We start from the raw sequence: 23,652 nt of genomic DNA on the forward strand, positions 1-23,652 counted from the left end.
TTTCTATTTTTAAATACTTTAATTTAAATATGATGGTGGATTTTGTTTGTGGTTGGAACTATTTCCTAGGATAACCTCAAGGATAACCTTAGCTCCATCAATAAGCCATTGATTTATTGTGGACAAATATTACTGATGTTAAAAAGTGTTAAGTCTAATTTAAGAGTAGACTAAGAGAATAACCCCATCAATTCAGTACAGTAAATTCTACTGTACGGGTTTTGATTCTTATAATTACTACTGCTTTATGGGATCAAAATGTCAAACACCCTAAATTAACTTTAGCCTACTTTTAACTAAATTAAATATCTCATTTCTGTGGTCAAGATATTTTCCAGTGGTGGAAAAAGTACTCAATATCATACTTGAGTAAAAGTAAAGATACCTTAATAGAAAATGACTCAGTTGTATGTAAAAGTCACATGGTAAAATACTACTTGATTAAATATACTGAAGTATCAAAAGTATAAATTATTTCAAATTGCTTGTATTAAGCAAATCAAACAGCACAATTGTCTTGTTTTTATTTTATTTATGGATAGCCAGGGGCACACTACAACACTCAAATATAGTTTATATATTAAGCATTTGTGTTTAGTGAGTCCGCCAGATCAGACCAGGGATGTTCTCTTCATAAGTGCATGAATTGGACCATTTTCCTGTCTTACTAAGCATTCAAAATGTACTTTGGGTGTAAGGGAAATGTTTGGAGTAAAAAGTACATAATTTTCTTTAGGAATGTAGTGAAGAAAAATTAAAAGTTGTCTAAAATGTAAATCGTAAAGTACAGATACCCCAAAAAACTACCTAAGTAGTACTTTAAAGTATTTTTACTTAAGTATTTTATACCACTTATGGATAATGGTGAAGTTGATATAGATTTTTTAAAAGTAATTATGTGACTCCTTCCATACCGAACTGTAAACAAGTTAGTATAGGCACTTTTCGACCCTATTGCCTGAGTGGACTTGATTTCATATTACTATATGACATAATATAATTCCACATGGAAAAGTACATACTTTTTTACAGTACATCATTTTTATAGCCTATTTAAGGGTGATTTATAGTCCTGCATAAACCTGTAAAATATGTGATTGACATGATGGGTATTATGTAGTCAAAATGTATCCTAGAATCAAAATATTGCTGTTATTTTCTATTATTGACGTTTATTGTTGAGTTTTTATTTATTTATTTATTTGATTTGAATAGGCCTAAATCTACATATAGTAAATCAGTCAGTGCACTGTTCCTCAGTATAAGTTAATTGGGAAAAATGGCAAACATTTCAATTCTATTATAGTTTCTCTTGTTGTACTTTTGTAGGCACATATAATCCCTGACATTTTCAAAATGCCAGCCTTCAAAGAGATGCTGGTTTTCCCAGTGCTTCTAGCTCTCGTTGGATTGACCAAATGCCAGGAGTTACCAAGTAAGTAGGCCCTACCATAAGATATTTTCTTTCCTGTTTATTGAGCATCTAGTAATTTTGGTTGATTGATTTGCAGCTTTTCTCAAGACTGTGTCTATGTTTTCTTTCTGTCTGATGTTGGCAAAGTTGGTAGGTGCAGGAACTTATGAACAGTGGTCCAAGCAATGCAATATAATTTGATCCTTTATCTCTTGCATAACCAGCAGGCAGCAGCACTGGCACATAAAACCATTGCACTCTCAGAAGAACACACATCCTTCCCTTCTTGAGTATTTCCTGCAGTCAGTCTGTGAATTAGCCTTAACAGAATGTATCACTACCAACCCTAACTGACGTCATTGTAATGTCACAAAAACATCCAGACTTCACTTTTTCTGAATGAAATGACACCCATAGAATTAGGAATTCAAATAATTTAATAGGATCTCTATGATGACACTCTTAAACTGTGGCAGTGAGTGTCATGATAGTCAACTAAATTCATGTTGTGCCAAGTGTAATGTCCTTTTGTAGTGAGTCATCAATTATACTGTTCTAAGTGACAGTTACTGCAAATCAACACTGATTGAACAAATAACTATTTCACAAAACATTAGATTGACAAAGTTTGCTGCTGTTGAATACCAGTAACATGAATACCAATAACATGAATACCAATAACATGAATACCAGTAACATGAATACCAGTAACATGAATACCAGTAACATGAATACCAATAACATGAATACCAATAACATGAATACCAATAACATGAATACCAATAACATGAATACCAGTAACATGAATACCAATAACATGAATACCAGTAACATGAATACCAGTAACATGAATACCAGTAACATGAATACCAGTAACATGAATACCAGTAACATGAACAACCAGTAACATGAACAACCAGTAACATGAACAACCAGTAACATGAATACCAATAACATGAATACCAATAACATGAATACCAGTAACATGAATACCAGTAACATGAATACCAGTAACATGAATACCAGTAACCATTGTTTGATTGATCATATAGATATATTTTTGATTTATTCAACTTTCCAGTCCTTCCACATGCCCAACCCCACTGCACTGTGTAACCTAATGTGCGACTTTTTAAATTATGTGTTTCATCCAGATCCTCCTCATTCATTGTCTTACTTTAATCCTCAAACCGTTGAACATCACATTGGTGAAAAACTGAGCTGTGTGTTTTTACTCTGAGGTTATGACATGCTAGAGGAGTTCCGTGTATCTAAGTCCAGAGGGGTGAGGAAAGTGGTTGGATCTGAACCTGATTCAGTGGCCTACCGTGTGAACCCTGCCATCCACCTACGCAAAACCATGAGGTACTGTCTGCACGCACACAGTGAAGCCAAATGGATTTGTATAGACTGGAATTTGATGATGAGGTTAAAAAACAAAACGTATGTTATGATGTGCATTTCAATCTCAGAGGATAACAGTTAAACATGATAACACAGGAAAACACTTGTTTCCAAAGCGGTCCAGAGCAGAATTTCCCAGATATTCAAACTGAACACACAGGCCTGCAATAGACCAGGGGTGCATCTACTAGGGTACAAAAACATCCTGTGGCGGACTGCAATAGCATCGAATAGCCCCCGTGATATGCAACTGTTCAGGGAAGTCAGGAACCAATACACGCAGTCAGTCAGGAAAGCTAAGGCCAGCTTCTTCAGGCAGAAGTTTGCATCCTGTAGCTCCAACTCCAAAAAGTTCTGGGACACTGTGAAGTCCATGGAGAACAAGAGCACCTCCTCCCAGCTGCCCACTGCACTGAGGCTAGGTAACACAGTCTCCACCGATAAATCCACGATTATCGAAAGCTTCAATAAGCACTTCTCAACGGCTGGCCATGCCTTCCGCCTGGCTACTCCAACCTCGGCCAACAGCTCCGCCCCCCCCGCAGCTCCTCGCCCAAGCCTCTCCAGGTTCTCCTTTACCCAAATCCAGATAGCAGATGTTCTGAAAGAGCTGCAAAACCTAGACCCCGTACAAATCAGCTGGGCTTGACAATCTGGACCCTCTATTTCTGAAACTATCTGCCGCCATTGTCGCAACCCCTATTACCAGCCTGTTCAACCTCTCTTTCATATCGTCTGAGATCCCCAAGGATTGGAAAGCTGCCGCAGTCATCCCCCTCTTCAAAGGGGGAGACACCCTGGACCCAAACTGCTATAGACCTATATCCATCCTGCCCTGCCTATCTAAGGTCTTGAAAGCCAAGTCAACAAACAGGTCACTGACCATCTCGAATCCCACCGTACCTTCTCCGCTGTGCAATCTGGTTTCCGAGCCGGTCACGGGTGCACCTCAGCCACGCTCAAGGTACTAAACGATATCATTACCGCCATCGATAAAAGACAGTACTGTGCAGCCGTCTTCATCGACCTCGCCAAGGCTTTCGACTCTGTCAATCACCATATTCTTATCGGCAGACTCAATAGCCTCGGTTTCTCGGATGACTGCCTTGCCTGGTTCACCAATTACTTTGCAGACAGAGTTCAGTGTGTCAAATCGGAGGTCATGCTGTCCGGTCCTCTGGCAGTCTCTATGGGGGTGCCACAGGGTTCAATTCTCGGGCCGACTCTTTTCTCTGTATATATCAATGATGTTGCTCTTGCTGCGGGCGATTCCCTGATCCACCTCTACGCAGACGACACCATTCTATATACTTTCGGCCCGTCATTGGACACTGTGCTATCTAACCTCCAAACGAGCTTCAATGCCATACAGCACTCCTTCCGTGGCCTCCAACTGCTCTTAAACGCGAGTAAAACCAAATGCATGCTTTTCAACCGATCACTGCCTGCACCCGCATGCCCGACTAGCATCACCACCCTGGATGGTTCCGACCTTGAATATGTGGACATCTATAAGTACCTAGGTGTCTGGCTAGACTGCAAACTCTCCTTCCAGACTCACATCAAACATCTCCAATCGAAAATCAAATCAAGAGTCTGCTTTCTATTCCGCAACAAAGCCTCCTTCACTCACGCCGCCAAGCTTACCCTAGTAAAACTGACTATCCTACCGATCCTCGATTTCGGCGATGTCATCTACAAAATGGCTTCCAACACTCTACTCAGCAAACTGGATGCAGTCTATCATAGTGCCATCCGTTTTGTCACCAAAGCACCTTATACCACCCACCACTGTGACTTGTATGCTCTAGTCGGCTGGCCCTCGCTACATATTCGTCGCCAGACCCACTGGCTCCAGGTCATCTACAAGTCCATGCTAGGTAAAGCTCCGCCTTATCTCAGTTCACTGGTCACGATGGCAACACCCATCCGTAGCACACGCTCCAGCAGGTGTATCTCACTGATCATCCCTAAAGCCAACACCTCATTTGGCCGCCTTTCGTTCCAGTACTCTGCTGCCTGTGACTGGAACGAACTGCAAAAATCGCTGAAGTTGGAGACTTTTATCTCCCTCACCAACTTCAAACATCAGCTATCCGAGCAGCTAACCGATCGCTGCAGCTGTACATAGTCTATTGGTAAATAGCCCACCCATTTTCACCTAACTCATTCCCATACTGTTTTTATACTGTTTTTTTTTTTTATTTATTTACTTTTCTGCTCTTTTGCACACCAATATCTCTACCTGTACATGACCATCTGATCATTTATCACCCCAGTGTTAATCTGCAAAATTGTATTATTTGCCTACCTCCTCATGCCTTTTGCACACATTGTATATAGACTGCCCATTTTTTTTTCTACTGTGTTATTGACTTGTTAATTGTTTATTCCATGTGTAACTCTGTGTTGTCTGTTCACACTGCTATGCTTTATCTTGGCCAGGTCGCAGTTGCAAATGAGAACTTGTTCTCAACTAGCCTACCTGGTTAAATAAAGGTGAAATAAAAAAAATAAATAAAACAACATTGTGGAACTAGTTGTTATAGAATAGACATGTGTCACTAACATGTAGATAAAGTCATCATATTAGCTCTGTTCATAGTGTTTCTATCTGCAACGTCCAGTATGTTGAACCCTCCTTAAGGAGATCCGGTTGCTCTTCCTTCATCAATATGTGATTAAAACAAAGTCCAGACTCTGTCAATTCTCCTCACTGATGGTGAATAATGATGTTTATCTTAAGGTTTCCTACTTTCCTCGGATGTGAGCTAGCCAAAGTGAGCTAAGAGCATGCACCCAAATGAGAGATCTAATAGCGATGTGTATCATTTCTTCTCGGCCTCTTTGCCAGTGGGGTTTCCGCCGTTTTTCCACTCAGTGTAATTATGCTCACCTTCAAACAAGAAATCTGATTTCCTCTCCGGCACGAAAAACCTCAACATTTGCATTTGCTTCATCACTTGATAGTCACCAATGGACAGCTGGTGGAACACCACTGGAATTTCATTGTCATCACAATGGATGAATATAGCAGTTGATTCTTTGTCGATTAGCATAATGACGTGCTGTTAGTCAAAACCCATTATGAGTCGTATTAGTGTATCAGCCTATCATCCAGGGTTTCCTTTGAAAATAAATACATCATCGTTCAATTGGAAAAGGCAAGGATTTTCCCCAACTATCCTCAAACCCTGATTGACACTTTTTTGGCATAGATATGCTACACACTCAGCTGTTTGTTTTGTTATTTATGCTGTCTGTCTCCTCGTTGCTGGGAGGCACTGAACATCAGTAGTTCATCTGTATTTTCCTTCTCTGTGTTGTAGCCAGCAAAGCTGTCCTCAATGAACCTTCCATGCCTGACAACTAAGAAATGTTTATATTGAGTAGCAGAAGTGCGTTACTGTACATCAAATACAAAGTACAGCATCAAAAAGCCAACAGGAATGATTTGCCATGACAGGAAGCCAGAGAGGGAGAGAAGAGGGTATATAAAATTAGGTTGTGCAACAGGCCTGTTGTGATTGAAAACATTAATGGTAGGTTGAATTAGCTTAATTTTCCAACTAGGGTGGGGGGTGCTTTGAAACTACGAGCAGAAGTTTAAAAGCAGTGGGATAAAAGGCATCCAACGTTCAGCTTGTAAAACAATGATTCTGTTGTTTCAAAAGTATTTGATCATTTTATTCAAAATACAATTACACAACAAATGCCAGTGCTTGTTCTGCATGAAAATATGATGTATTGTTTTCAACTATATTAAGTGTCTCCTAATACCCCATGATTGTCGTGCCACAGCGATGTGTACCCCGATGGCCTGCCCTCCGACTACTCCGTCATTACCACATTTAAGGTGACGAAGGACACCGCCAAGAGGTCCTGGAACTTGTGGCAGGTCAGCGACCCCGATGGACGTGAACAGGTGGGCCTCCGTTTTCAGGGTGACACACGCTCTCTGGACTTCTTCTACACCAGCCCCCTTGGCACCCAGATGCTACGCACCTTCCACCGGGTGGACAAGCTGTTTGATGGAGAGTGGCACAAGCTGGCGCTGCAGGTCAAGGCCGATAAGGTCAAGTTGCTGGTGGACTGCGAGGAGGTGAGCGTGGAGCCCATCGGTGATCCTAGACCCGTCATCCGCCAGGGTTACACCTCTATCGTGAAGAGGGCTGTGGGAGATCGCTCCGCCTCAGTAAGTTCTGTGCTGTTCAAACCAAATCATGCTGGGTTTCCTACAGTATTTTGCAGTTGTGTCTATGAATTGATCAATGCTCCACGGTCAATTCAGCGTTCATATGAAAGCTCACTGACCACGATGTCTTGTGTCCTGGAACTGTAGGTAGACCTCCAGCAGATGGATGTGTCCTGTGATCCAGAGAAGGCCTACTCAGAAGGCTGCTGTGAGCTCTCCAGTGTGGTGAGTTGGGTGTGACTTCCAGCAGGTTCATGTTCTTCAGTGACAGATATGTACAGTACAGTGTGTCTTTAAATCCAGCCTCTTTTCTCATTGTCTCCCATAGCAGTGACTATGTTCTCCCAAATGTGTGTTGTGTGTTCATGTGTTGTCTCTAGGGAGTGGTGAACAGGGCAGAATAACAATTTCTGTCTCTGCAGATGGACTGACTAGTCAAGTTCTCTGCTGTTCTATTCTGTTTAGTGTGGCGGGCATGCTGAGATTGGCCTGACAGCAGGAAGGGCCACCTGTAAGTGTATGCACGGACAGCCTGGCAACCAGGGACCCCCAGGACCGAAGGTGACTACTAAGCCCATTACAGTTCCCATAACAGCACCTCTGCTTTGAATAATGAGCTGAGAGCCTTTAGCCTGGTGGTCTAGTCTGTTCGGTCTGCTGTTAGCCAACTCCTCTGTGTTCGTTCATTGGCAATGATAGATAAATGAGTTGGTTACAGCACATACAGCATTGGACCAGGCTGGAGAGCCAACTTGGCATGGCTGGGTTGCGGTCCAGGCTAATGCTAACTACTCCAACTGTATGTCTCCTTCTGCAGGGTCATAGAGGTCTCCCAGGCAACACAGGAGAGCCAGGAAGACTAGGCAACTGGGTAAGGGCATTACAGCACAATTCTCACTATAGTGTTAAGTTGAACTTTGTTTAGTGAGGGTCAACAACTTAGAACAATAATGAGTGCTAATTGTCATTCAGAATGTATGCGCTCTTTTGGTGTTGTGGATTTGACAGTGACAGACATTTGGATGTTGGGCTATAGACCCCAGATTGACTACAGAGGTTGGTTCAGTGTAAAGAGTTAAATTGAACTGCATGTGAATGAAATAGGAAAACCCCTGCTTGCGGGACAGCAGTGAAGTTGTGGAAAATACAATGGAAACATAACTGAGAGACGGCACGATGGGAACAGAAGCTAAAACAGGGAACACCGCACGACAATGGACATAATATAACTTTTAGATCAATATGGCAAACCATCATAGACTGTCTGGTTTCACTTTAACATTAGGAGATTCATACTTCATATAATTCATCTGAATTTGACAAATCCTCAGCCAGTGAAAGCAGTCAGTTGAGTAATATTCTAATAATGAATGTTGTATTACTTATTATAGTGGTATGTTATGTTCTCATACATGTGAATCCTTGTTTCGTCATCATTTCATCTTCATCGTGATCATAGTCATCATTTCATCATCACAGTCATCATAGTCATTAGCATCATTCTACTGCCCTTCATATACATAACAGTCAGCGCTCAAGGAAAAATGCGTTGTCATTGTCAGAAAAGTGGAGAGAGTTGAGAACAGAACACCTCTTAAAATACAATAGAGAACCATTCAGCGCAGAACAGAGGACAACATGTTTACTAAGCAGTTTAATTAAAGGATATGGCATACTCACTGCATCAGGATTCAATTACATGGTTGGCCATGTGAACATAACCCTCCCTGCTTATAGGCTTCAGGCAGTAGACATGATTAGTTCCATTTGAGGCTGAGTTACAGGTGTAGGATCTTCATTTGAACCCGTTTGATACAGCAGGAAAATAATCCTGCAGCAAGAGGAAATGTAAATTATTATGATAATTATAATTCATGGACATTTTTGTAGAGGTTTATACATTTAATCGGAAGGGAAAATCAAGTCTGAAATGTCAAAGTGGAAATTACAAAATTCAGAAGCCTTTTTAAACCAAGAAACTACATGTTAAAAATGTCCTTCATTGAAGGAAGGTTGTCATGCAACAGGGTGATCAAATAAAGATCCTACATCTGTAAGACTAATTTACCTCTTTGATGTAGCAGCTCCAGCTCTTGGTGGTATGCTGGGACCACAACTCAGAGAATAGAGAACATGTGACTAATAGTGTGCAGGGCTTCTATTGGGTCTTCAAAGACAGACGACTTGTCTTGTACATGAGAAATGAGTTGTTGGCTCGGCATATAACATGCCCTTTCGGCTGGAGAGACTCTGGGTAAAAATTGTCCATATACTACTCAAAACACACACACACACACACACACACACACACAGACAGACACACACAAATGGCCATGCTGGGTACTCACTCACAGACAGGCGGATGAGGGGGTCAAGCTGTTTATGGAGCTCAGTTGGGGGCCAAAATCTGTCTTCTCAGACTCAGTGGAGCCCTCACCTCCTGCCAGTACGTAAGTCACAGAGAACAACCATGTTTACTGCCACCTCCGTTGGCACCTGAGGAGGGCATTTCCTGGCTCAGATATATATGTACTGTCAGTCCCGGTGGGTGGTCCTTCCATTAGTCCCCTGCTACACACTAATCGCTTTTTTTAAAAACTGTAAAGTTGTAAAGTTCACGGTCATGCTCCTGGATAAAGCGTCTATCGTCTCCAAGGTTAGCCTCTTAGCAGCTGACATAGAGTGGTCAGAGGTGAAATGGTTAAATAAACTAGTGCCATGGCACAGAGGACTTTTGGTATTGTTCAACGGTGTTGGTTTACTAAGTGGAATATCCCCAATTCATAGGCCAACACGTTGTCTTGTATGAGTGAGGATGTGGACATTTGTGTGGAAACACTAACAGAATAAATGTTTCAATTTTCCCTTAACTAAGACACATCTTTCCTCGGGTCATAAAATGTGGCCTACATCGTGTTAACACTAACTCCGTGTTTCAGTGGCTCAGCCTGTCGCTCACTAATAAGATCTTCGGTCTAAAGTAAACATTTGACACATCATTATGATCATCATGTATTACTTGGATCCCCTAATAGCCCGTGTTCAGATTTCCTCCTTCAAGGAAATGTTATGGTTACTGTCATAGCTTCAAGTGCTTGGATATAAATTGTATGTTCCATTTGAAGGCCACAATGAAATGCATATACCTTACTGTGATGCCCACACACTTGACAGATTGGGAAACTCCAATGTGTTGATCCAGTGTCTAATCTGTTTATAGCATCAGTCAGAGACACATTCCGCCGGCCAAGACTACTGCATAACGGTCACAATGGACAGCTGGGAGACGTTGCTCTAGTTCAACCATGACATAATTGATTATTTCACATCTAATTAAGTTCAGTCTTATGCTTTTACATGAACACTGTGTGAAACTGAAAAATAGGAAAGTCCCTGTGCTGAGCTTCTGTGTCCTACATGATGCGAGAGCACATTTGACTAGAATTACATATTTTTGATGTATCTTGGCTAATCTGGTTTTCCACCTGCTATACAGCTCACAATGTCTCCCTCCACAAGTCACTTCTGTACCTAATTCAAACTTCTCTTCTGTTGCAGGGAGGTATGGGACAGACAGGTGACTATGGCCACATTGGAGAGCCAGGCCCTAAGGTAAGACACGACATCTGACCCCGACCTGTATCAGATCTGTATCTGTCGAGTTGAGTTGTCAGAAAAAATGTGTATTTGTATTTATTATGGATCTCCATTAGCTGCTGATTCGCTTCCTGGGGTCCAGCAAAATTAAGTCAGTTTATACAATTTAAAAAACATTACAATACATTCATAGATTTCACAACACACTGTGTGACCTCAGGCCCCTACTCCACCACCGCCACATATCTACAGTACTAAATCCATGTGTACTGTATGTGTGTGTATAGTGCGTATGTTATCGTGTGTGTGTATTCACTGTGGATAACAACAACTTGTATCCCTCAGGGCATCGCAGGAATCAGCGGGAACAAGGGGATGAGAGGACTTCACGGCCTTGATGTAATCCACCCTCAAACACATATCCATAATCTCTTTAGCTGGTCTCTGGTGTCACGGTGCAGATTAGTGCTAACGAGCTACTGTGTTTCAGGGCGACAGAGGTCCCAAAGGTCTGAAGGGATTACATGGAGCCGGGGGCTTCAAGGTAGGTTGTGTTGTCCTTCGTAATGGATGATAGGGTCTCTTCAAATCCCATAGGCTTCCATTGGGTGTGTTAAACACATCATTGTGCACATTGCAGAACCATACATGTACTGTATATAGAATACATATGGCTCTGAGCATATGTAGTCAAGTTGAAAAGTAACACATTTTTTAAAAACTTTTCATGAGTGTGTTATTTTTCTGAGTGTGGTGCTTGTTCTATTTAATAGAAGATTAAGAGGGTCTCATTTTAATGTTTTAATAATGATTCCAGGGAACTCAGGGGTCACCTGGAGAGCTGGGTGAGACCGGAGTACAAGGAGAAACGGTATGTCTTTCTAAAGATGGGAGACAGGCTTCATTTAGACAGGCAGCCCAATTCTGATTTTTTTTCCACAAATTGTGTCTTTTGACCAATCAGGTCAGCTCTTTTACCAAAAATATCAAAATTGGACTGCCTGTGTAAACGCAGCCATAATTGCAGTATACTAGTGATCAATCCCAATTGTCATTGGTTTTATCATCATTGACTAACTTCTCTGTCTTCTTGAAGGGTGATCCAGGTCCACTTGGATATGAAGGAATTCCAGGATATACAGGAGTGAAGGTGAATATCATTTTATCCACCAGAAACTCTTATTTTTCCATGTTCTCTCTTATGAATTATTACATTTTCAATAACATTTTTTTGCTTGTACACATGCTTGTACTGTTTGTAGGGAGAAGAAGGGGCCTCCGGTGTTGAAGGACCTCATGGGCCACAGGGAAAGCAGGTACATTAAGAGCCACATCACACATGTTCACACCAAACCCCACTTGTAATAATAATAATAATACTGTATCTACAACCCAGTGTTCATTTTGGCACACTTTTTTAGATTTACTCTTTCACGGAACCCAAACCGGCAGTGCGCCTGCACCATCGTGCATAAATGTATTTTGTCCCCCTACACCAAACGCGATCAGGACACACAGGTTAAAATATCAAAACAAACTCTGAACCAATTACATTAATTTGGGGACAGGTCGAAAAGCATTAAAAATGTATGGCAATTTAGCTAGTTAGCTTGCACTTGCCAGCTAATTTGACCTTTTTAGCTAGCTTGCTGTTGCTGGCTAATTTGTCCTGGGATACAAACATTTAATTGTTACTTTTACCTGAAATGCACAAGGTCCTCTACTCCGTCAATTAATCCACACATTAAAAGGTCAACCAAATAATTTCTAGTCATCTCTCCTCCTTCCAGGCTTTTTCTTCTCTTGACTTTATATTGCGATTGGCAACTTTCATAAATTAGGTGCATTACCGCAACTGACTTCGTTCATCTTTCAGTCAGCCACGTGGGTATAATCAATGAGGAGATGGCACGTGGGTACCTGTTTCTATAAACCAATGAGGAGATGGGAGAGGCAGGACTTGCAGCGCGATCTGTGTCAGAAATAGAACTGACTTCTATTTTAGCCCTTGGCAACGCAGACGCTCGTTGGCGCGCGCGAGCCATGCGGGTGCAATAATTGAATAACATAGATTTCTAAATATATTTTGTGTAGTCAGCGGTGTAGTCAGCCTGTTAGTCATTTTGACTAAAACATCACATTTGTATTGTCCTATTAACCTATAGTCATAGCCGCGGGAAGTAGTTTGGGGGGGGTGGACAATCTTTTTTGCCAGCGCTGGTGCTGCAGACGGAAATATTGGTCTGCTAATACAGGACTATTAAAGGCCCAGGGCACTACTTTTGTAAAGAAAGTATATATTTTTCAATATATATATATGTGTGTTATTATTATTTATTTCTCAGCCCTGCTACTTCCTGCAGCTATGCCTATAGTAAACATAAATCACTGATTTCCATGTGCACAAACACACATAGCCTTTTCTTACCAACAGAGATTTAACCATAACACCATCCTATTCCCTTCCCAACAGCAGAAATAGGACACACATAAGAATATGTAACAATGGCCATGTAAATTATTAATTCAGGCTACATAGATATTACATACAAAACAAACAGACTCATACAATGTCTATGTTTTTCTCTCCCTTGAGTATAGAAAAGTAGGCCGTCTTTGAATTTGTAGTCTCGCTCAAACCTCCCACTTTTCCCACAAATGTTTTATATACATGTTCTGTAGCCAACGTAGCCAAGTCTTCCTCTTCTCCTCAGAGAATATTGCTTGATTCTAGCCCTTAGGCTACTGTTCAAAAGACATGCCACTGTGTTTTTCTCTTTACATCGAGCATTTGCGGGCCACATTTGACATTCATAACGCATATTTCAGGCTGTTATAAAACTAGGCTACTTGCGAACCAGACCATTAACCATTTGTTTAGGCTACACCTTGTCCAGTCATGTCACCTCATAGCTAGCTATAGCTAACATTTTGGAACATTCAGATAGAAATATGCTATGTAGAACAAATATGTCTCTCTGACATGTTGAATAAGGAATTAACGTTGGCTCAATTCATTGGTGGACTCAGACTCGAGCACCGGGGACTTGGGACTCGATTCGGACTTGAGGTTTAGTGACTCAACTACATCACTGGGTGAAACAGGCATTAGCTCCTGCTCAATGTCATTAATAGTGCTTATCACTGAAAGCTCTCATTCTCTCCAAATACTCTTGTCCAGTCCACTTAGTAGTCAGATTTTAGGACCAGAGATCATTTTAGTCAACAGTTTTTCAGGGTCTATTTAGTCAGTTATAGTCCCGTCAATTGTCACTGAAAAACAGGTGTTTGACTAATATTTTAGTCTCTTTTCACTAGTTTTTGATTAAATGAACACTGCTACAACCCATAAACCAATTGTAAATTCACTTTCTGCCACCTGCCAAGCCTTCATGTACGCACACAGAGAAATTAATACAATTTTATGTTGCAACGAGGCCATGGCGGAAAGATATGTTTTGGCACTTCGGCTCTTTCCACAAACAACATTAGTACCTGTGGCCAGGTTTGGGATTAGTTTTAAGTATGCAAACCATAGCAACACAACAAATTGGGTTAGTAACGGTAGCACTTTCAACCCTAGTGATTTCCTAGAGGGAGGACCATCTGCAGGTCAGCTTACAAGGCAAGAACTATCCTTCAAATGTCTCCTAATTCCACTGTAGATGTAGACGTCCTTAGTGAAACATTAAAACATCTCCGGTCACAACAAGCAGGAACAAATTGAAAGGAAAGTTGGTCTCATTTCAGTGAAACAGAATAAACATGTGATTTGTCTTTACGTTGTCTTGGCAGGGTGTTGTAGGTGATCCTGGAGAGTCAGGAGTTGCTGGGGAAAAGGGAAAACCTGTACGTATGGCACCTAATCGCGTCTCTCATTTCTAAACATGCAAACAGTTCCTCCTCCACTGTACATTGTTCACCAACAACAACAATATATATTTACAGCATATGCAGTATACAAAGACGCACATGACTTAAATTACATATATATATATATATATCAGTGATAACAACAGTCTCATTACTCAACTTGTTTGTCAACACCAGGGAACCCAAGGATCAAAAGGAAGATATGGCACCATTGGACAAAAGGTTAATTATTCTGACTGAAATGTACATTTCAATCTCAGAGATGAACAAGCATGGGCAAACTTTTAGTAACATCAATAACAACATATCTCCACAGGGCATTATAGGAGATCCTGGTTTGCCCGGGAGAGATGGGGACATGGGAATAGAAGTAGGTTCACTGTCTTTTAGCATCCACGTTTCTTTTTACTCTAGCAATAATAGAACTAATAAATGCCATTTAGCAGACGCTTTTATCCAAAGCGCCTAATGCTTTGACCTTGTGTATGGTGTACATTTAGGACATCCGTATGAGGCACGATGAATGTGGACCCTATCTGTTGTCTTTATCTGATCTGTGCTATCCTCCGTCCCTTCTCAAGGCTTACCAAGGACCCCAGGGCCCCGAGGGCAGAAACGGACAATTTGGAATAATGGTAACAGAACTATCTCATGAAACAAACAATAATTTTTCATTAGTTTGAATAATATACGGAAATATAAGGTATATGGGTTTTACCCTCAACAGGGAGAGAAAGGAATGCTGGGGCCGGCAGGGGAGATGGGGCCTCAAGGCCAAACGGTAAGTACAGTTGGCTTTCACATCTTCACACGTCTCACTTTATGGAGCCATGATGATGCGGCCAGTGACACTTTACTTCTTCAAAGTCCAATATCTTGAAAACTTGACTGCTGACATGCAAAAGATTTTGGGAATGTATTTTGGGATTGTATTTTGGGACTGTACAGTGCACTGATGAAAAAAATACCAAAATATTGTTTTTTGAGTAGAGTTTCCCTTTAAGAAAAAAGAAAGTAGTCCCTCTGCTAAATGTAAGACATGTTTCTCTCTCCAGGGCCCCAGAGGTTATAAAGGATCAGCAGCAAAGCCAGGAAGACCCGGATTTATTGGACCCCCAGGACCTGTCGTGAGTGTTCCGGATGACTCTTTGTAAAACTCTTTGAAATATAAGTTAATTCTCTCCAAACCACTAAAATATGTTGTTTCTCGAACAGGGGCATGTGGGAGTAGCTGGCCGGCCAGGCCCCAAGGTAATCAACTTTATTCACCTACTATACTGCTAGAAGAGCAACATGTAGCGAGTAATGAAGTGTGTTAGGACTTGATTAATGAAGTCAAGTGTCAAGACATTAATTAGTCAGAGTCTACACCTCAATAACATTACATTGTCTGTGATATCAAAGCTAAGGTGGAACTGGGACCAATACCTATATAAGTGCCCGTGAGTTCGGATGACGTTCTTCAGAATTTTACATAAAAGCACATCTTCGAAATGAACTGACTTGATAATGAGACTTGCTACTGTATTCAACACAGTACCAACACTTTCCGACTATTATCAAACAGTCTCAAAGAGGTCAGATTAAACACTAGCCTAGGGGTAGTCAACTCCATTCAGCCGTAGATGATTTTTGGAGGAGCGGATGGTCCGGAGTCCACATCTACAGTAAGACAACAACTAAGCCATTTCATTTTATACATGGGATTACTTCATAACATATTTGCTAAATTAAACTCATTTTAGCCAAATTCCTGGGGATTTTACAGTCTTTCTGAGCAAACTAATCCCCCTATTTGAAGAACAAAAATCACTGGAGGGACGCCTTTTGCCAATCGCTGCACTAGATCAATATCCAGAGATGTACACAGACAAAATATATGACCTGTCCTTTCTGGTCATTTTACAGAGCAGCCTGATACAATGGCTAGGTTACTGCTGCCAATTCTTGTGGTTTCATGTGTCACCACTGAGAGATCTTCTGTAGCCCACTACCCCCCCATTCACCTGTCAACAACCCCATGTCAACTCTCATAACCAGGGTGGAACAAACAAACAAGTGGACGATTCACTTAGTTCTCCCCAGCTGATTGGATATCCTGTTCTCTCGTGGTATGTTCACTAGCTGTGACACATTGGCTTTCCCAGAGCCTTGGCTGTTCATCCAGAATATCCTATTCTCTCCCCATCTGGACCGGAAGTTAACGTTGGTGCTAAACTTCCCCCAGGAGTCTGTTCACAGTCTGTTCTAGCTATTTAATTGGCTGCTGATACCAAACTCAAAGCTTGCTTTGTACTATGTGGTCTGGATGGGACCTGTTATAGGTGTTTTCAGGATGGTTTTCTTACAATCCTCTCAATTACATGTGCGTTATTCTTTATATAATCAATGCGTCTATTTATGCATTAGGAAACATTTTTAACAGTGTTAAACCACAGTCTCCCATTCCATAGAACCCCTGATGTAGTTAGATCAAACATCTGACTTTCAACTCGTTTTTGAGGTTTGATCTTGTCTGCTGTGAGACAATCCCCACTGTACTGCAGTGCGTAGCATCACTCCATGTTGGCTGCATCATTAGTTGGCTCGTAGTGGCGTCAGACTACAAAGTGTGTGTGAGTAAAACCATGGGCTTCTCTGTTCTCCTTACAGTGTCAGCTCTCAAATCAGAATAGAACCTATTTCAAGAGCCTTTCGTGCTGGCTTTAAAAGCGCTGAGCAGGCTCAACGGATTAGGAAATGTATCAATGGATTATAAGATGTAAATCATTATTTGTACAAACCTTTTTCTCGAAAGTCTGAATCATGTTATGATACACACAACCTCAATCATGCTTAATAATAAATAAAAAATCTAACACTTTCCCAGTAACAGTAAATAGAGTTAGACATCAGACAAATACAGAGTATTATTTTATGCAGACGAATACATTTAAGCAGATACTCTTAACCAGATCCATTTACAGAAGTGATATATCTTTCACATAGTCAGCTCAGGGATTAGAACCAGCAACCTTTTGATTACTGGCCCAACGCTCTTAACCACTAGGCTACCTGCCGCCCCATAGACACATGGATACATAGTCTAAAAGGAGACACGGAGTGGCCTGCTGTTAAAAACATAGAGCATGTTGGAACATTAGGTCCCCTATAAACCAAAGTAGTTTTTGCAGTATTTCTGAAGTACATGTTCATTTGACATTTGCCATCCATCAGGACAGAGGCAAAGGACTCTGGAGACACATTCACCACACACACACACACACACACACACACACACACACACACACACACACACATCCTGCTCATGGATGAGAAGAAGAAGAAGAAAGCAAATATTTGCGGGCCATCAAAGACTAGTGGTGATGAATGGATGTGAGATAAACGCTGTCCTAAACATCAAATAAATTAGAGTCAAAGGAAATGCTGTGCTTCAGTCCACGAGGACTACATGTTCAGACAGACAGACAGCCTGTGAAAAAGATGTCAGGCCATTCTAATCAAGTTTTGTTTCAATTGTATCTTCCAGGGAGATATAGGCATTGAAGGGATCCAAGGTGTCAATGGTGAAACGGTACTTATACTATTGCTTTGTTTTTTCATATACACATTTCATTATATTAAATTGTATCTACTTCATTTTGAGCAGTAGTCATGAAGCCCAAGTTATCTAAATGCATTCACTCTGGGGTTTCTTACTTTCCACAGGGAGAAAAGGGAGAAAAGGGCCCCAAAGGCGAGGTAAGTAATAGTTTCTTTGCTTTGTAGTACAATAGTCACATAAAACAAAATGGAGACAACAGTCATTGCATAAGATGGGTTATAGTCAAGATCTGGATTTCTACACAGCCATATCTTATTTCTGTTTTATGAGACATTTTACATATATTAGGAGACACTCTTATCCAGAGAATTTAGGGTTAAGTGCCTTGCTCAAGGGAACATTATTCACTTAGTCAGCTCTGGGATTTGAACCAGCGACTTCTCAGTTACTAGCCCAATGTGCTTAACCGCTAGGCTACCTGCACACAATGTCTCTTAATGCTGTGTCTAGTTGCTCTACCAAATGAGCACTGTGTGGGCGAGATTGTTGTCCTGGGCAGCTTACTACCATACCTATCAGTAGCTTGTGTGTGTATTACAGAACATGTCCCTTGATGCTCTGTCTGTGATCTAGGTTGGAGACGCGGGTGCACAGGGTCCCCACGGCGGTCGGGGGAAGCGTGGGCCAGGGGGCGAGCCTGGACGCACAGGCCCAGTCGGAACAAAGGGGGTCCGTGGCGATGGAGGACCAGTCGGATTTCAGGGGCCGCCAGGGCCACCGGTAAGTACAGAGACTGCCATGTTCAGCAAGATCTGAAAAGGTCAAGTAACTTACTTTGTTTTGGGCGAGTGCCATATAATCCTTTGAAATCAAAGTAGGCCTATTTATTGACTGTCTGGGTCTGAAATGGAAAAAAGGACGAAGTCAGTATTATCTTAACTCAGCTGTGACTCACATAGTAAAACACATAAAGTCACACATGCAATGGATGACTCATCAACGCCTAGTCGTTAGAGAGACTGGAACCTGCTTTCAATTGTGTTGTATAAAGAACAATACTACCTGGCACCCTTCAGTGTGCATGTTACTGTAGCACTGACTGATCAAAACAAGCCACCATATTTCCAACCTGCATCGCAACAATATGCCAGCTACCAGAGAAGGCTGGTGGGAGGAGCTATAGGAGGATGGGCTCATTGTAATGGCTGGAATGGAATCAATGGCATGGAGTTAAACATGAGGTTTCCATATGTTTGATGTGTTTGATATTATTCCATTTATTCAATTTCAGCCATTACAATGAGCCTGTGCTTCTATAGTTCCTCCCACCAGCCTCCTCTGCCAGCTACGTATCTTCTGTTTTTTAAAATAAAAGACATTTCACAGATACCCCACCCTAACCTCATCAAAGCTGTTCTGACAGACTTAGTCGTTGTAGCGATTGGCATATTTAGAATTTAGTATTTGATTAGGATCCCCATTAGTTGTTGCCAAGGCAGCAGCTACTCTTCCTGGGGTCCACACAGAGATAAAACATTACATTAAACAAAACATTGTGCATTATACAAATTTATATTGCTCCATTACTACATTACATTACTAAGAATAATGTGTGGGTGTGTTTTAGAGAGAGAGAGAGAGAGAGAGAGAGAGAGAGAGAGAGAGAGTGTGTGTCTGTGTGAGAGAATGTGTGTGTGTGTGTCTCTTCACAGTCTGCGTTGTGTTTTGTGGTTGTTTTATCTGTTTTTTAAATAATGTTACTGTTAGCTTGAGTTACCGGAGGTGGAAGAGAGTTCCATGTAGTCATGGTTCTATGTAGTACTATGTGTTTCCTAGCCTCTGTTCTGGACTTGGAGACTGTGAAGAGACCTCTGGTGGCATGTCTTGTGGGGTATGTATGAGTGTCTGAGCTGGGTGTTAACCGATTGAACAGACAGTCTGGTACTTTTAACACGTCAATACCTCTCACAAAGACCAGTAGTGATGCAGTCAATCTCTCCTCTACATTGATTCAGAGGAGATTGATGTACATGTTGTTAGACCATGTGTGGTATCAATGCTGTGTCGACAATTCTTGTAAATGGTTTCTCATTAGTATTGTTTTTTTGTGTGACTCACAGCAAGGGTTGCATTTTGTATGGCTGTAAATCTATAATGAGCCTAAACGAAATATTGTTGGCTGTGTTTTCTCACTGTTCATTACAAACACCCACCCATTTCCTCACAGAGTCCTGCATGATGCTGGTTGTGCCAGCCTTGCTCAGCCTTTCCAGTTCTGTCATATTCCTTATCGCGTTGTCGTTGTCCCAAGTGATGGATGCAGTCATGATTTGTTTCCACAGGGCCCAACCCTCTCCGCACAACACGTGATTGAGGTCTGCAAGAGAGTGGTGCTGGAACAGATGTCCACCTTTGCCAACTCGGTGAAGAGGACGTGTGCCGCCGTGTGCCCACTCTATGGAGACGTCCCCTTGGGTGCGCCCGGTCCCTCTGGACAAAAGGGACCCCCGGGACCTCCAGTGAGTGTCATATGTTAGGAGGTTACTATGCTGTGTGTGTGTGTGTGTGTGAAACCCAAAGTCAATGCCTGGAATATTTATTGTGCGATTTTTAATTATTAGAAATCCTCTAACAACTGAATGTAGACACTGTCTGTATGAATCCATGATTATTCATTTGTAGGTAATTTTGCTCAGGAAGTGCACACTCCATACTTTATTATGTTTCTGTGTCTCCCCGGGCCAAGTAAAATGCTTACATATTGGAAGGACTTGGAGTGAGAGAGCTGAAGTATTTGGCAGTATAGGTTGGAATGAAAACATTCAGACTTTCCATGTTCCCGTGAAGACAAATAAGAAGTCGCAGAAGAGGCACTTGCTCTGTGTTGATCGGTTCTTGGAGGGATTCACCAGCATCCCTGGAGTGGAAAGCCTTTTCCACAATTATTAAGCATTAAGACAGACTCTGTTCGGGTTTCCTAAACTAACATTTTCAAACCACAGAGTCTTTCAAGTTCATAAAGACACAAATGTCTAAAAATACTCCTGTCAAGCCCCATGTTTTGGCCTTCGATAACCTTATCATGTAAATATCTAATATTTTATCTCTGTCAAAGCTCACCTCACTTAAGAGTCTTTTGGTTGTTGTGCTTCTAGGGTGGTGATGGTATTGCCGGTGTGAATGGAGAGATCGGACAACCAGGATTCTATGGGGAGGTAGGAGACGCAGGCCAACAAGGACAGCCAGGTGAGAAATACTGTACAAATGAATGACTGCCAGAACAAAATTGATCTCAGCATTCCTTTGATGCAATATCTGAAAATGTACGTCTACTGTATATATTAGCCATTGCTGTTCACGATGACAGTATGTTTAGATTAGTCGTTTCTATGACCTACAACAATACATATTTGTTGAAAAGTACACATAACTGGTTCTCATTTTGCCTACAAATATGCAAAGAAATACCATGACAACCAAAAGTTGAATGGAGCAGCCTTAACACAGATAAACAGAGTCATATATAGAGAGAGAGTTGGGCCAATGCGATTTCTGTCTAAACCTTCCGAGAGCGCCACTTTCTCCTCCTTAGCCGTTGCTAAGCAATAATTGACACTTCCTGTGCTGTTTATTTCTCATAGTTTTCTAAACCTATGAAGATGTCCAGTAAAACCAGATTGTTTGTTGACACGACAACACAGTTCAGTTTATATCTAATGATAATCAATACAAATCTCTGTGGGTCATTTCATAGGGAACTATCAGAGGCATTATTGTATTGTTACATCACCAACGTTTCAAGAATAAAGGTGTTAACATGGCAGCTGTTCTAAAACCTGACCCAACTCTGTCTATATATATATATATATGGCTCTGGACATAACTAAGTATGGCATTGTGTATGTTCTCGTGGGGAATTATAATGCATTGCTTTAGGGTCTAGCATGACTTCACACTTATGGTACATTCCCCCAGCCAAACTAATGAAATCAAAGAATATTTACAAGGCGTTTTTATACATCTATCCAGTGATGATCTCAGTAACACACATGGCTGTTAATCAACATGAACAGCTTGTTCCTCTGTACCAGCTTTGTCCCAGGGGCATGCGCTGTCAGGGGTGGTACATATCATGTTTTCCTGTTGTCCTTCATGCGGTGAAAACATTGTGTCTGGTTCCTAGGGGATCAAGGAGATCAAGGAGATAAGGGAGCAGAGGGCCATGGCCTACCTGGCTACATCGGGGACCAGGGACCAAAGGGTAACGCAACATTTCATTCTGCGTCCTTTTTATTGTCTGAATAATGGTTTACAGCATAGCAAAGGAAATCCAACAACAGCTTTGACGGGCCCAGTTCTATTATATAACAACAGATGCCGGTTTCTTGGTAAGCAGATGTTGCGTCATTTAATTTTCTTTTACATTGAAAAGTAGATGGGAAGTCAATTTAAAGTCTACTGCAAACTCTCAAAGCCGTGTAGTAGTTCGTAGGCACAGTCATTCTTTACCCACTGAAAACGAATATGCATTTCCACTTCTTTATCCACCAGGCCAACGTGGAAGACCTGGCAGAGCCTTCAATGGCACACCAGGACGAGAGGGCGAGAGAGGCCATGTAGGCCGGCCTGGACTGAGAGGTCACCCAGGACTACGAGGAGTCCCAGGCGTGTGTCAGACCACTGGGTGCGCTCTGCTAAACAACAACACAACCAACGGATCACCTCAGAATGCACCCCAGAGGTTGAGAAGACACCCATAGAGGCAAAGAGGACACTTTTGACCAAGCTGCATGGATGTATTAATAAAGGGAGAGAGGGGGAGAGGGGGAGAGGGGGAGAGGTGTAGAGGGAGATGTGGATTGGGAGAGAGAAGAGATTTTTTGTTGATAAATGTATTCAAATCAAAGTCTAAATAAATGCTTCAATGTAAATATGCATCCAATCTCCACCCTGAATGACTGAGATATCCATTTTACTTTCTCAAATAAATCTGTTGTAGAAACTTGTACTGTTGGCCTTAAAACAACACTCCATTCTCATGGTTCATTTGAAAAAGACACCAATAGCTACGGTATTATTTTTGTTAAAAATTATGAAAGTTTATTTGACACATTTTATTGAAACTGATCCTAGTTGTCTTCAAATATCACTGTTCTTTATAATAAAAGTCCAAAAACGATTGCTAACTTGTTTTACTACAACATTTGCTCCACTGTTTTTTTTTATTACCATATATTATTGAGCTGTGCAGAATATAAAATCAAGCGTACAATTCATTGTGTTTATCATAATTCTGTCGAGGTATGCTACCTACTTAAATCCCAAAACACTCAAAACCTCCCTCAAAAGGCTTACATGATACTTGCATAATAATTTCCTAAAACATTAACATTTATTCCACCTCAGTTTATGACAGCCTCTGTCATCAGTTACACCATTGTTTAGGGCCCCTATATGGCCAATATGCTGTAACCCAAACGTTGCTGTTAGTTGTTGCTAGCAGTTACAGTTAGCCAACAGTTACTCTTTTGGCTTGCAGCTATTACTAGCCAATGGTTACTCTTTTGGCTTGCAGCTATTACTAGCCAACGGTTACTCTTTTGGCTTGCAGCTATTACTAGCCAA

At 41.4% G+C, this 23,652-nt stretch overlaps 1 protein-coding gene across 1 annotated transcript; it reads left to right on the forward strand.

The window, feature by feature from the left end:
* The first annotated feature begins 1,356 nt into the window (after nt 1–1,356).
* zmp:0000000760 (collagen alpha-1(XXII) chain) lies at nt 1,357–23,207 on the forward strand. Its single transcript, XM_029685658.2, has 26 exons — nt 1,357–1,435; nt 2,656–2,779; nt 6,620–7,013; nt 7,161–7,238; nt 7,479–7,574; nt 7,831–7,884; nt 10,572–10,625; nt 10,956–11,009; nt 11,101–11,154; nt 11,428–11,481; nt 11,707–11,760; nt 11,873–11,926; nt 14,406–14,459; nt 14,661–14,705; nt 14,800–14,853; nt 15,065–15,118; nt 15,211–15,264; nt 15,539–15,610; nt 15,699–15,734; nt 18,013–18,057; nt 18,192–18,224; nt 18,661–18,807; nt 20,370–20,546; nt 21,183–21,273; nt 22,211–22,288; nt 22,579–23,207. The coding sequence occupies exons 1-26, from the start codon at nt 1,357–1,359 to the stop codon at nt 22,785–22,787; spliced, it is 2,298 nt and encodes a 765-aa protein (XP_029541518.2). The 3' UTR covers nt 22,788–23,207.
* Nucleotides 23,208–23,652: the final 445 nt, after the last annotated feature.

Source organism: Oncorhynchus nerka, linkage group LG16, assembly GCF_034236695.1.
Source record: "Oncorhynchus nerka isolate Pitt River linkage group LG16, Oner_Uvic_2.0, whole genome shotgun sequence".
In the NCBI taxonomy this organism is placed as follows: domain Eukaryota; kingdom Metazoa; phylum Chordata; class Actinopteri; order Salmoniformes; family Salmonidae; genus Oncorhynchus; species Oncorhynchus nerka.

Excerpts from the sequence above, each read along its gene's own strand:
- zmp:0000000760 (XM_029685658.2), top strand. The coding sequence starts at position 1,357 with ATGCCAGCCTTCAAAGAGATGCTGGTTTTCCCAGTGCTTCTAGCTCTC. Across the intron at positions 7,575-7,830 it reads AGGGACCCCCAGGACCGAAG|GGTCATAGAGGTCTCCCAGG; the intron begins GTGACTACTAAG and ends CTCCTTCTGCAG. Across the intron at positions 11,010-11,100 it reads GAGGACTTCACGGCCTTGAT|GGCGACAGAGGTCCCAAAGG; the intron begins GTAATCCACCCT and ends ACTGTGTTTCAG.